Genomic DNA, 15,235 nt, shown 5'->3' on the forward strand with positions numbered 1-15,235 from the left:
GATCAAATCCATACTTCGCTTTAAAAACAAAAATTCGAGTGGTAGGTACATGGGCTTAGGATATATCAAAAGTTTAGTTAGTCCATATAAATACTGTTATATTTATAATAAAATTTCACATGTAAGGGCTAACCGAGAGATCCATTAAAATTTGAACACATTGAATTTAAAACTTCAACAAGATATCCTTTATTAATTAACAATAGAATTTCAACCAAATGAATAATTTAAATCTATGTATGTGTGTCCGAGCTCTCTTCATCATTAATGTAGTCGTCCTTAGCGGCAATGATGGCTTCCAGGTGGTGGCGGAAGTCCTATGTTATGGCGTTCCAGGGATGGGTAAGAGTGGCTTTGAGAGCCTTGTTGTTCGTATGACAAACACTGCAGGCCTTCTTCTTGACATTCACCCAAAAGTTGTAGTCGAGAGGGTTGGCTTCATGGCTGTAGGGTGGGGGCAAAAGTGTTTAAAAAGTTTAAAAGAACTCAAAAGACTCTTTCAAAAGGGGTTTGCGACGGAGGAGATGGGCTCCTTTCATTTGCTGGTGGCAAAAAGGGCCTTTACACCCTCACAAGGCTCTTTTACCCACTTTTTTGATATATTTTCTGTGCATTCCGGTATGAAACCCCGAGATATCTTGGATGGACCATCATGGACTTGAGGAGATTGTTTGTGCTGTTTTCTCTAACTCCTCCAGTTCCAGTTTGGTCCTTTTCAACAAAGCCCTTCTTCCTTTTCAACGTTTCGGACTTGTTGACGGTATAGATAGTGATCATGGAGACCCCCAACTGCGCTCAGTTTCGTTTTGTAAAGTAATTAATTTATAATATATCGAAATATGAATTAATTTCAATCACTCAACCTTCATTAATTATTGAATTAGTAAGTCTTCAGACTTCAATGTACCATCCGGTATTATCTACAATAATCATTTATTCATTAGCCAGTATTCATATATAAATAACTTATAATTCATTTCTAACCAAGTTACATTCTCGACACAATGTGCTCAGGAATTTAATATGAAGGTTGTAGTTACTAAGTACCTACTAGGGTTTCTCTCCCGGGAACGAATTTCTTGGAGTTCTTTAGACCAACATGAAATTTCTGGAATATATATTTATTTTCCTATGAAATCCAGTATTTAATTATTTCAAAATATTAGCTTCATTTCATATTAAATAATTAACGTACATAAATTATGTACAATGAATCATCAAAAAGTTTTGTATGACGGAACTTTAGAAATACAACAATCCTATACGTTCTTAGTCCTCATCCCCCCCCCTCTCTCTCTCTCTTTTTGTATCCTATACATTGAGTTGTATAAAATATGACCTAGCTCAGGTGTGCTACTACTTATACCTCCTAATTGCCACGTATTTTCAATAAGGAAGTTATATTTTCGAACTGCGATCTTCCTACTACAAAGTTGTAGACAAATCTGTCTCTAATTTTTTCCGTAATCCTGCTTACAAACAGATAACGACACATAACCGCCATTCAACTTCGTTGTCTGCTGTAAAAAACAATTTAAGTCTCAAATCCTGATGTCAACATGTCATCATCCGTAGTCTAGATCTCTGCATACAATGATGAGCAACTTATTCTTTTGCAACTGCTCTGTAAATAATTAGTTGTCTATAAAGATAAGACACAACCTTCTCCATGTGTCTGTTTGTTCAATTATGTAACTTTCACTAATAAGATAATGGTTACAAGAGTCTGACTGCATACCTTTTTATTTATTATGAAGATAATAAAATGTCTCTTTAAGAGCAAACATGAAGACGTCACAACACTTTCTTTATCTCTTTTAATTACTATGATTCCATTTGCATTAAACTATTGCTATAAATAATTCCGGTTATATTCGTGAATCGTTAGAGTTATCGCTATTCTTAAAGAAAAAAAAACCATGGTGACCTTGACAATTTGAATAATGTTTTGGAGGAGAGCAGCTTAGCTGTCATGACATTTCATTGACTTAGCTGCGAGCAGCTGTACAGCTGTAAGAGGAAGGAAATAAACAGTAACCTCCCTCCGTATCTAGTAAGGACCCTAGGCAATAATTACTCCGATGTTGATCCTCAACACGCACCTGATCCTTAGATGTTTTTTCTATTTGAGATTCAATTGGAACTTGTGTTAACATAATACATTCTGTTAGTATCCTCTCTCTCATCACCCAAATGACAAATTTTACATTCCGGGGCAATACGTACGCAATCTGACGTACTCACAAAAATTAAAATACAAAGTTTAATAGATTTAAAGAGTAAAACAGCTCCTACAAATAATATATTAACTTATCCATTCAAAATATATTTTTGACGACTAGTGTATACAGCCAGAGACAGAAGCATATTGAACCTCAATGACGCTTGCAAGATTATGTTGGGTGGGTGGGGGGCATGAGATAAGCTTCTTCTTTTTTTTTTTTTTAATTATCCTGCCCAGAATTAAATCCCTTAAAAAATGTTTGCCCCTCTTCTCCCATTAAATTATTTTCTTGACCAAAGCAAAAATTCCTTCATTTGGGAGCACTACTGATCCTCCAGCCCCCTGTGGACGCCCCTGATTTTTAAAGTCAAATGTTTCTATTAAAGATACAGAGTATGGACGTTTTTATCCGTTACAGTAGATTTGAAAACGTCATGAAATTGTAATTATGTAGAACCTTATTCCTCAGAATTACTGCCAGAGTCTCTGCAGATTTTCCATCACATATTTAGGAGAACAATGCAGTACGTTTTTGAGGTAGGGAAATCAAGGAAACTCCCTTCAATAACTATTTATTAGTCATATTTTATGAGACTGTATCAGCTCTCAAGTCTTTGAACTCCAGCCCATGCCAATTCTGAAGTATTTCACTTGGAGTCTAGTCTAAAATTTGCAATTGTATTAGACTCATGTACGACTAGAGTCCAAGTCCCTCGCTCTGACAGCTACTGTTTCCATGAGAAAAAAAAGATAGAATTGGAGGTTGTCAACTCAATCTACTCAATCATTTAAAATGAAAAATTGTTAAACGTCTGTTACATTATTATTATTATCCAACATATCCACAAGACTCACGAGTCACGACTCATGTTTGTCATGCTCGTATCATACCTTTGCTGGAGGCCTGCCAATTTATTAAATACATGCCTATCAAATATTTATTATCAATCCTTCATTTTGATTTATCAAATTTTGACAATCTTTATGTCAAGTGTTTTTGTTTAAAAGGAATTGATAAAAAAAGATAAATAGACCTTCATTCATATATGAATGTATTTGCAAAACCCTTAAAAGAAACTTTTAAAAATCATATTAGTGATTAATAATAACAATTACAGTTATTATGATATGCGGGGCCGTTGCGATTGGGGGTGATCTTCATGGAGTATGGGATGTCACTCTGAAGTTTTGATGACTTAGATAGTGACTTGATAAAAATTGAAAAGAAGACCATTTAAATATCGACAAAGTTTAGAAATGTGTACTCAAAAAGGTAAAACTAAAAAACACTACTCTCTAAAAATACGTCCTACTATCAAAAAGACCTTTTATTATATTTTTGGGAAAAATTGAAAAGGATTAAAAAAAAAAAAATCAATCCTTCTTTATTTGGTACTCAACAGTCTATTTAAGTTTATCAAAGTGACCGTGAAAAAGCAGGTTCCTTTATGAATAGTGATCAAAATCAATCCTGTATACGATGGCCATGTTAAAAAAGCAACCGGAAATCAACATGGTAACCCTGACAATATGAAGAATGTTTTGGAGGAGATAAAAAAGACATTGTGCAAGGAAGGAAGGAGAGAAGGAAATAAAAAAGACATTGGCAAGAATTACTCAAATGTCGATCTTCAATTCTACTCTCAGTTCAACAAGGACTTACAATTATTAGTCATGATGTTTACATCACTATCTATGAGCCTATCTAATAATTTGTGTGACTGCTAGCCCGGGATTGCTGGGAAACTCTTGATATAGTTTTTTTTATGTTATGAAATTCCTACGTAGGGACTGGATTTGTTTGTAATGAAAAAATACCTCCTGGAAAAGGAAGAACAGCTCTTGCATCTGGTCTTTCTTTCTTTTTCTTTTTTTTTAATAGGTGGTCGGGGTGTTAACTTCTCCCTCTGAAGTAAGGATTCTAGTCTATCTTTGGTGTAAATAGTTTTAAAAATGAATAATGAATTAAACATATATGAATTTAGATATAATTAGAATATTTTCCCTCCACTAAAGCTGTTTTAAATAACGAAGGCTCTCCCCTATAGGACATTTATTCATTTTATCCACCCGAAATCATATAACAGACAGCTGATATTACCAAATGCCTCACTCTTGTCTTCTTCTCGTGCTCCATTTTTTTTTTTTTTTACGAAAATGTCAACTTTAAATATGACTGTTTAGTGGTGTAACACGCTAAAATCTTGTGACCGTACAACCTATTGGTCTGTACTATATTTATAAACCTTTGAGGATTTTTCAAAGGTTCAAAGGAACTTTGATATAAAAAAACACGTCAAATGCATTTCTATTTGACAAATGTATTAGTAGAAATTGACAACAGGATTAAACTATTTAATGGAAAAGTTTAGATGTTTTCAGTCATTTCTTTCATTAATCGATGGTATTAATTTTTGGAAATAAATAATGTTGGCTACTCCCTCGAGAATGGAAGCCCACAAGGAGTCAACAATGTTATATATACGTTTATTGGACTCTCTCTCTAAGACACACCACACATACTAGTCGAAAGGGTTCAGATCCGGTGAGCTAGGAGACCAAAACATAAAGGTCATAAAAATGTTGGCTTTCCCGGATTAAATCCGGTTCCAGTAAGCTGACTTGCACAAACCACACAGATTTAAAATTCTAGCATGCCACCGGATCTGTTAACTTCATTTTGAGTACTCTAGCATCATTATTTTTGGAGTTATTTGTGTCTTTGGGCGTGTGACCGAGACGGAGCCACAAAATAATAGTTACACGACGTTCGTATTCGGAGGACATCTCATATCTCAATCGATAAGGATATTTTATTTACATAGATATTAGGACTGCCAAGATTTTGAGGTTTGAACTTGTTATGGATTTAGAATCCCTACCCTGTATATTAAAATGATGATTTAATTCTTCCAAGTTCAAGCTACGAATTCTTATCTTTAACAAGTCCAGGAATTGAAGTCATTATTTAAAAGTAAATATTCGTACAAATGAGAGTCACCTGTTTCTTGCATACCTACTGTATTTTTCACATCCCAAACAAAGGATTGACAAGGGTTCATTGCTTTGAGTGACCTACATTCCAGTTACACATTATGTAGGACAAAACATGACAAATATATTTTAAAATAATCCTATTAGACATGGTGACTACTTTTTTGACTCAACAATCATGAGGATAGAGTTAATTATAATTCATACTGACAAAAAAATCATGATCATAAAGTAAGTTTCAGGTTGATAGTCTATGTCTTTCTTAACATGGAGACAGTAATTAATTAATCAAAGATAAGTAAGTAATCATATCTTATATGTTAACTTACTAATTTTACTATGAATTACTAAGCATTTGGATAGACAATAGGCAAAGTCCGGGATCTGGGACAAAGATGCACGTGTGCGTGGACAATAAACTGGATGTTTTCGCGACTGTTTGTTTGTTTGTAAGCAGGACTATAGAAAAAGTTACGAGACTATTTTTGTAGAACTTTGTAGGAAGAATATATATGTTAATAGTAAAAGGCCATTAAATTTCCAGATGTCAAGGTCAAAGGTCAAGCTTATCTGTTTGTATGTTTGTACGCAGGGTTGTGGGGAAAGTTACTTGTATAGTGTAGCGATTAATAAAAGGAAAAATGGTTTTTTTTTTTTTTTTTTCATTATTTAATAAGTCGCGGGGAGTTCACAAATCCCTCTAAAGACGAATTATCGTCTATCTTTGCTGTAAATTGATTTAAACATATATAATTAAAAAATATATATGTACATATATAACTCTAAATATAACTATAATATTTTCCCTACACAAATGCTATTTTAAATGGAGAAGGGCCTCCACTCTATCCCAGTTATTCATAAAAATCCTATAACAGGCGGCTGATATTAAAAAGAGTCTTAATTCAGTAATACCAACTGTTTCCTTCCCGCCTTCTCCCCCCACTCTTACACAAATCACATCTCTATATGAGATGCATTTTTAACTTTGTGTGTAGCTTCAGGAAAAGGTATTTTTACATTCATTGAGAAACAAACAAATCAGATATAGAAGGGTGCTTGGATGATATTATACAACCGTATTTTGACCGTGAATTATAGTCATTTTAGAAGCTTTCATAGGAAGAAGAAAGCCCTTATACTGCAAATCTTTTCTCAGAAGTCCTAATCAAGTACTTTCATCGAGTTCTCAGGTTTCTTTTGAGGTTTTTTTTTAAGTCAATAATTATAATACAATTAGGATCCGAGTTCAGTATAAATAGCTATCGAATCCAAGTTAAGTCGCAGGTCTTTCATTGTGAAATCCTGTCGAATCTAGAGCCTTAACTATGAAATTCAAATCAACTCATGAGTTTTAGATTGTGATATCTAAAGAGACTCTTAAGGAAAGAGACGATATGCCAGTAAAAATAAAAGTGAATCAAAAAATATGTTTACTCATTCACACACTCTCGATCAAAAAATGATTAGGGATGAGTAGAGGCGTGTAAAACATGTCCTAGAAAGCGGGAGCTGTTTTTTCTTGTAAATAATCTGATTTTTTAGGTGTTATCATTTGTGATAAAAATCGTGTATATAATGGACATGTTAAAAAAACGAAAATCAACATGGTAATCCTGACAATTTGAAGAATGTTTCGGAGGAGATCAGCTATAATGACCTGTGAAAAGGGAGGAGTGAGAGACAGAAATAAACAATAACGTTGGCAAGAATTACTCTGATGTGGATCCTCAATTCTACTTTGAGTCCAAGAAGGACTTACAATTATAACTCTGTAACAAATCTTTAAGGTTAAGGTCCTTTATGAGCACACACGGATGTTGAATTTGGTTTTGAATATAATTGAATCTATTTAGAAAAGGAAGTTCACAAAACAGGAATGGAATAATAAAGACAACTGCTACGGAAAAGAAGATTCATTCATCGGATTACCAATTCCCAAAAAACGGCCCAGACAAAAAACTCACACGATTTACATCACTACATATTAAGTAGCACTGGGACATATTTGTAGAATACAAGGAGAATAAAACTGTCATATTTATTTACAAAAATCCCATCCCTAACAATAAATAGAGTCAAAAATGTTTATAGCATAAGTAAACAATTTTATAACTATTAAGATTCAAGTTGATAATTTCTTTCCCCACATTGATATGTCTGTCGCCACTTTCCTTGGAGTTTCTTTAGTGAGATGAAGTCTAGTCGCAAGTCTCGACTCAAAAACCCCACCTCCGGAAAAGTTTCCATAGAATTGTAAACTTATGCTTAATTTATGTACATAATATGTGATAATTGATAAATCATTAAAAAATTTATTGAGAAATTAAATTGGAGTTTATTTTAAAGTTTCAAGATATGGGGTTTTTGTCTTAGATGTTATGTATTGTCTTTTATTTACTTTTAAATCATGACGTAGGGATTTGTTTTAAATAGATAGGTAGGTACCTTGTGTTTTACGAGTTGGTATATTTTAATAGTTATATAGTATGTACATCCTTTTAAATGTAATCCCTTACAGAATATATGTTTTAGTGTATGATTGTACCCCCAATCCAAAGATGTTCTTATTGACTTTACTCCGGTCCGTTGCTTCCGTCTGTTCGTGGTGTTCTTAGAACATTACATTAGATCAGGAATATACAATTTTGAATTGTATATTTAGGAAAACGAAATGAAATGTACCTAGATATTTACAACTATTTCATATAGTTCAATAATATTTTATTAGTAGTTCAATTGTTGATCATCTCATCCAAATAGATTGACATAAGAACCCAAGATTGGGAAAAACATTTGTACATCAACGTCTAATGATGAAATATACATTTACTTAACTTCATAAAATAGGTTAGGTATTTCATATTTTTTTTTAATAGTTGGACCAAAACATTAAGATTATATTTGCCATTACGTAGTTTTTAAACTTTAATGGTATGAACGTAAAAATGTTAAGTCTAACAAGTAATCTATGTTTTAACTCGACATTATTCATTTTTTATTGTAAAACAATAAATATAGCGCAATATTTTATGAAACAAACAACTCTCGCAACTTCGTATTCTATTTCTATAAATGCATTTTATGTTGTATTTTATCCTATAACTTACTTTTAAACTTTAAATCACCTATAGGGAAATTATATCCGAGTAATGAAAGCTCAATTTCTTCCGAATTTGTATCATAGTTTTCTCCTTTTTTGATTATCTCTGCTATATAACTGCCATTTTTACAAATACATTATGACGTAATGACTTACTTACTATATAAAAAGCCGGTACCTTCATTGCAACTTTCATGACTTTTTTTTAGTTTATATGCAAGTAAAAGAGATAATATTTAGACGGGGGCGTACCACTATCAAATCAACATTTAAAAAAACATGCATCAATAACAAAAATCCTATAATTGATTGAATTATCGTAAAAGTATTTTGGCGGTTGTTATTAATTATTTGGATGTTTATTGCAGGAAGGAAAGAGAAGGGATTAGAAGTGTTTTGATTGGGTGTTTGAGAAGGAGCAAAGAAACTATTGTGAGAAAAAGGGAGATTCCCAAGGTATTGCTGTTGGTGGCCGGTAATATACTTTATAAAGGTAGTATTAGTAAGCTAGCTAAAAGAAGAAGAATCTGTTGGCTAACATCTTATTGATATGGAGGGACGGCGAGCTGCTAGGTGATACTACGCGCATCTGAGGTGTGAATAGAGATAGCTAGAAAAGTAAGGACGAGGTTGTGTGATGCATCCCATGATGATGTCAATTTATTGTGTATTTTACTTGAAGGCAGAATAAGTTTGGGACGAAGGGATTAGGATGTACAATGGAATCGGTCTCGGAACGTCGCGTGGATCCGGAACCAACGGATATGTTCAACGTAATTTAAGCTTTATCCGTCCCAAAAAAGATGGCCCCACACTTTATCGGCAAGAGGATGAGATTGGAGGAAAGAACTCTCTTATCCGTAGTGGACCCAATCCTGGGATCCTGGATCATGAAAGAAAGCGGAAACTGGAGGTCAAAGTCGCGGAACTCGAAGATGTCCTTCAGGATCAGGGACTCCCGGCATCGGAGATTGACGAAAAAGTGAATTCCTATCGAAAGATGCTCATGGAACGGATTTCCGACTCGACTATCGAAATGGATCCCTTCGGACAACCTAAAGGTAACTCCTCTTCATCCCAAATAGGGGATCCAAGAGTGCATTCAACTCAATCATTCCCCACCCAAAACGGAATAATGACAAACTATTCTAATGATGCATCTTTTTTCAGGGACTCACGAAGAAGCAAAACTCAAAGAAGAGAAAAATGCGAAACTAAGAAGTGCTTTTGGGATTTCCAGGGAGTTTGTGGACGGTTCAAGCTTTGGTTTGAGTCGAGAAGTAGAAGAATCCGCAAAGAAGTCTCTCGTGGAGCAAAAGATTAAATTGAAAAAGTCAGATGCCAAAAAGAAGAAGAGGAAGAAAAAAAAGAAATCTCGAGACAGCTCTTCTGACACCTCCAATTCCAGTTCTTCCTCCTCCTCCTCCTCTTCATCATCATCATCCGAATCAGAAGATGAGAAAAAGTCCAAGAAGAAGAAAAAGAAGAAAAAGAAAATGCTTGAAAAGCAGCGAAGGAAAGAAGAAAAAGAAAGGGTCAAAGAAAATGAAATGCCTGAAAGTACGAAGGAGGATCCTCTTAAGGGCTACGATGCCCTTTCCATGATTCGTGAACAAAGATATAAGCTTGAGGCGGAAGAAAAAGCCAGAGAGTGTAAAAATAAGGAGGACTTTGATTATCCCTCAAAGTCGAGGAAAAGAAGTGAGAGAGAATCCCGGCAAAAGCCCAGTCGCTCTCTGGAGAGGCAGAGTATGTCACCTAGGCGTAGGACCAGAGGTTCACGCTCCCCTCAAAATGATCGTCATAAATTGTCTCCTTCTCAACCTAAAAATTCACATGAGAGAAAAAAGAGGGAACGATCTCCTAATTATAGTAATGAACGATCTCGTCGTCGGAGTAATGATCGATTAGACTCTAAATCGGTTGCGGAAGATCTGCATCATGCTACTTCAAAAGACCGTGGATATAAAGATTCCAAACGAGGTAGACATGATTCGTCTTCTCCAGAGAGGGATCGATCACAAAAGAAATCCAAAAATTATTCTCCCAGTCCATCCAGGAAAAACGATGATTCACGTAGACGAAGAAAGGACACAAGTTCTAATGATAAATCCAAAAAGCATCAACGCCGAGACGCATCTTCAGAAAGTAATCATTCTTGCTATGATAGCATAATTTCAAAGAAGAAAAGCAGATCTCGGTCTCGTGAGAGAAATCATCATCAAATCTCGAGTAACAAAAATCATAATAACAAATCATCGAGAAAAAGATATGATTCTTCTTGTGATAGAAAATCGGATAGATCATCAAGGAGATCAAGAGACAAGCATCATAAGAAGCCTTCATCAAGTTCAGAAGATAGTTCTCACTCTGATTCTAATGATGTATCCTCTCGAAATCGCAGATCGGAGGACAGTAAGCGGCCAAAGAAACTTGAAAAACGAAGGCATTCGTCCAAGGAAAAGAGACGTAACAACCGATTACTTAGTCGCTCACCAGAACCTAGTAAAAGAAAACCGACTAGAAAACGCTCATCCTCTTCATCTCCTAAAAGAATAAAAAAGGATGCTAATCTTCCTCAGCAGTATAAGCACTCTGATCGATATTCTGTAAGATCAAAAAACGGTTCGGATAAGGATAAGCAAAATTCTTCTGAATCATCAAAAAAGAGGCGACGGCGTAGGGACTCGTCTTCATCTTCTTCTTCTCTCGAAAGAAGAAGGAAGACGTCATCTAATAACGATAAACCCCGGTATTCACTCGAAAAAGAAAGTAGTAGAGGGGATCGCCGATCTGTTTCTTCAACAACTAAACAAAGTCGTAATACTGATTCCCCAGTTAGATCTATTCAACAGCTACCTGTATCTGCCACACGTTCTCATCATAAGCAACAAGTCTATACAAATCGATCTCCTCTTGCTCATGAAGAAGGGAAAAATCATGCTAGACCTAAATCGACGGATGCGCTTGAACAAGAGAACCACGCAGATAGGAATAAATTTAAAAAACCCTCATCTGCAACACCTTCGCCGGCGAGACAGGAAACGTCTAGAAAAGAAACGAAGGAAAGAAGTACGTCCCCCTTATCTTCAATGGATCCACGGTCCTCCCCTGATGGTAAAAGAAAACAAGTGGCTCAGAAAATGATGGAAGCCATTATTCGTCAGCAAGAATTAAGAAAAAAACAAAGGAAGAAGCGAAAAGAAGGCTCCTCGGATTCCTCTTCAGATTCATCGTCGTCCTCAGACTCATCCTCATCTTCCTCATCAGAAGACGATGATGCTTCCTCGGATTCTTCATCCTCATCCTCAGATGAAGAAAGTCGAAAGAAAAGACGTAAGCAACGTAGTAAAAAATATGAATGCGACTCTGTTGGCTCGGTTGATTAAATTCCTCCTATTTTTACATGTAAATAACTATTATTTTTCCTTCATTTTTTTTTTTTTTTTTTTTTTTTTATGATTTAGTTTTCTAAAAATGTGTTTGTCAATATGGATTTTTTTAAGCTTTGTAATTGGTTCTTATATTAAAATTTAACTAATCAATTTCAAACTTGAATTTTGTTGTATTTTTATTCCTCTAATTTGCCTTCTTGCCTAGGTATTCTCTATTTGGAACTATCCTTTCTTCAAAGCCGAAAAGTAAATTATTATTTAAAAAAAAGAAATCTGGGTTTTTAATACGCAAATTTATTTTAAATAGATAGTAAAATATAATAAACTCCCTACGAGATCAAATTAAGCCTTAGTTAAGGGCATTGAAATCATTGATGTCGAACTGGAGCATTTGACAATGCTCATGATTTTCTCCGCTTCTGCACCAAAGTTGCAAAAAGGGCATTAAAGTCTTTTATTTGGGTTATTATTGTTGTTTAGTATGCATGAATTGGAGCTACAACTGGGTAACCATGGACTGGGTATGCAGGTGCAGGGTATGCAGCCTTGGCAAAAAGTGGTCCAGCAACAACAGCCTTGGCAACGACGGGAGCAGCAACAATGGTCTTGTGGACAACAGGGGTGGAAACAATGGTCTTCTTGATAAGAGGTTGGTGAACCAAAGTCTTGTATCCAACAGTTCCAACAACGGGCTTCTGAGCCAAGACTGGAACGTGCTTAAGGATGGGTTGAGCTACGTGGGTAGTCTTGACAATCTTGCCGGGGGTGTGAGTGGCAATAGGAGCAGGGACGTGAGTGTGGACGGTCTTGGCAACGGGGTGAGTGATGGTCTTCACTTGAGGGGTAGCCTTGGCGAAAGCATGAGATTCGGCAGTAGAGTAGGCAAAGTTTCCTCCGAATCTGTGAGATTCAATGGTGGCAGAGTCGTACTTTGGGGCACGAACAATATAGCCACCGGGATAGGCTCCTGGGATGATGGAAGCTGATGAGACAGCAAGAATGGCAGAGAAGACGATGAAGCTCTGAAAGTGAAACGTCAGATTTGAGAGAGATAAAATGATCACGAATACAAGATCAGATTTCAAATATTTTTTTTTTTCTCGTATTCATGGAGTGATGACTTACGTTCATGATGGTTATTTTGGTGCGTTACTCAAAGCGGGACAACACAAGCAATGTGAAGAATTGTTGCGTCAAGCTCCCTTTATATAGTTACTAACGCCCTGGAACCATTGAGTGACAACACCCAATAAGTTCTTACCGCTTACCTACATTTCATATTATACAACCCTGCATATGTATGTAAACGGGGTGATCCAAACCAAGAAGGGTATGCGTCGTCTGTTATAGTCTTTGTTGAACACACAAAGTTTGTTTTATAAATATTTTTAAAAAGTAGGGTAAACGAACATTGTTTATTTTGTAACTGTCTATATTTTTTCCAATTAATTCATATGAAAGTTTTTTTCCTTTGTAAGAGGTCATTTTTAACCCTATTGAAACCTTTATTAAAGAAAAATGCATCATTGAAAATAGTAATACTTCTTCAATAACCAATATGTCTCTATTTTATTTCATTTGTAAAGTGTTTCAGAATCCCAAGGGTGAATCACCTTTCAAGCGTCATTCCCTCTTTTCTTTTTTGTTGTAGAAAACTTAAAAACAAACTTAGCTACAAAGGGTTATCCGACTTTAATTACTTTTTAAGAAATGCCTTTTAAATAGCCATTCTTCATGACAAATGTATCATATTATATTACGTAACCGGATACGTATCACTCATTTAATTTGTAACTACAACGTATCATTAATTCCTTTCTCTATGTCTCTTGACCCACAAATTTAATACAACTCACTTGGAACTAGTGTTGTGTCGATCCCTATTTAGGACTCATGACTCCAGTTCCGTTCAGTCTTGCATATTAGTCCTAAAACGGATAAAGTTTGGTCCTTGATGACATCACTTAACTATTTTATTCTTTTTTTTTAATCAGTTCTAGTAATGATAGACCAAAGGACATGTCCTAAGACTGGACTGGACTAGACCGAATATATAAGAACTCACACAACACTACTTGAAACAATATATTCCTGTAATCCTTCAATCAACGGATCTTTTAGAAGGCATGATTCTATATATTGAACTCATTTATCGATATTTTTCTTTGAAAAAATTGCAAAAAGGTTTAACAACTCTTCTTCAAATCCCTCTGGGGAGTCCTTATACGCTTGCTGAAACCTCATTCGGTGTACATATTACTTTATTATTACTCCACTCCTACCTTGAGGCATATGCCAAAAATGCTAATGTCATGATTGATAGATTATGATATTTAAAAATAAAGAAAAAAAGAGGATGGGCCAGAGGTCGATCCTAATTTGTAATATTATAAAGAGATTTCATTGCAAGGATGTGAATTCTTTCAACATTATAGGAATAAATAAGTTGTAAAGCTAGTTGTCCACGCCCATGGAATCCGTTTACAAACGATGATGATGATGAAAGAACCAAGCAGTGTTATAGTACCAAATAAAAGAAACAGGTAATTTTTGGAAATTGTATAGTATGTATATAGATTGTAGTTTTGTATCCCCTGACCAATCTCTCCGGAGGTGGTGGAAAGAAAATTGTTAATAAATATGAAGGTAGATATCATAGAGTACCATTTTTCAAAATGCCTTGACGAGTGCTTACATATTACGTAGCCCTCTTACAAACAAAATCTAACGGATTATCTCTCATTAATATTTTATTAATTCGTAAAGTAACAAAATATTTATATATATTGCGTAGTCTTTGTTATATAACAGCAAAGAGTAGTTTATTAATCATTAACAATTATATCTACGAACATAATATATTCTTCAAAATATTATTTGTAATAACATATTTTATATTATTCTAAAATTTGCCTCAAGATATACATAGCTGATACCTAACTCATATGAGTTTAACTTTGAACAAAGTTGAGATATGTGTAAAACTAACAACAAAATCAAAATGGGTGTGGCTGGTTTGGGAATGTTTTTTTACTCATGCATTGATTCAAATTTCAAGTTATTTTTTTGGTTGCCATTGCAAATAATTGTTCATACCCTTTATTTTTGCAAATTTATAATATAATTAATCAATGGAGGATCAAGGATTCATAGCGTAATTCAATCTCTGGATTCATAAGTTATCATTTTTGATAAGGTGTATTACATATGTTTTTTATTGAGCGTTTTCACTGACATCATAATTGAAGGCGGCGCCTTATTGGGGCCCCATGTTGATATTTTGATATATAAAATGTACTAATTTTCTAATTAATCATGATGGAACTTCCTCAAATGGCTTTAAGAATAAAAAAAGGCTTAATATCTCTATTGAATAATACTTGATGTCGATGATAAACCTTGTTATTTGATTTAAATCAAAGTAATATGTACTAAAAATCCCTAAAAATGGCTAGATTTGTAGAATTATATTTTTTTCGATTGATTTGGAATACAGAAAAATATCTTATTATTTCAATA

At 34.6% G+C, this 15,235-nt stretch overlaps 2 protein-coding genes across 2 annotated transcripts; one reads left to right on the forward strand and one right to left on the reverse strand.

Annotated features, from left to right (window-relative positions):
• The first annotated feature begins 8,755 nt into the window (after positions 1-8,755).
• Srrm234 (Serine-arginine repetitive matrix 2/3/4) lies at positions 8,756-11,879 on the forward strand. Its single transcript, XM_040720147.2, has 3 exons — positions 8,756-8,939; positions 9,004-9,382; positions 9,492-11,879. The coding sequence occupies exons 2-3, from the start codon at positions 9,034-9,036 to the stop codon at positions 11,708-11,710; spliced, it is 2,568 nt and encodes an 855-aa protein (XP_040576081.1). The 5' UTR covers positions 8,756-8,939; positions 9,004-9,033; the 3' UTR covers positions 11,711-11,879.
• Positions 11,880-11,994: 115 nt separating this feature from the next.
• LOC121125047 (uncharacterized) lies at positions 11,995-13,001 on the reverse strand. Its single transcript, XM_040720149.2, has 2 exons — positions 12,842-13,001; positions 11,995-12,738 (listed from the first exon to the last, which is right to left on the reverse strand). The coding sequence occupies exons 1-2, from the start codon at positions 12,845-12,847 to the stop codon at positions 12,193-12,195; spliced, it is 552 nt and encodes a 183-aa protein (XP_040576083.1). The 5' UTR covers positions 12,848-13,001; the 3' UTR covers positions 11,995-12,192.
• Positions 13,002-15,235: the final 2,234 nt, after the last annotated feature.

The sequence above is a fragment of the Lepeophtheirus salmonis genome, chromosome 10, assembly GCF_016086655.4.
Source record: "Lepeophtheirus salmonis chromosome 10, UVic_Lsal_1.4, whole genome shotgun sequence".
NCBI lineage: Eukaryota > Metazoa > Arthropoda > Copepoda > Siphonostomatoida > Caligidae > Lepeophtheirus > Lepeophtheirus salmonis.

Bases quoted from the DNA above. Each gene is read 5' to 3' on its own strand.
- Srrm234 (XM_040720147.2), top strand. From the start codon at position 9,034: ATGTACAATGGAATCGGTCTCGGAACGTCGCGTGGATCCGGAACCAAC. The intron at 9,383-9,491 runs GTAACTCCTCTT...ATCTTTTTTCAG, and splicing joins TCCCTTCGGACAACCTAAAG to GGACTCACGAAGAAGCAAAA.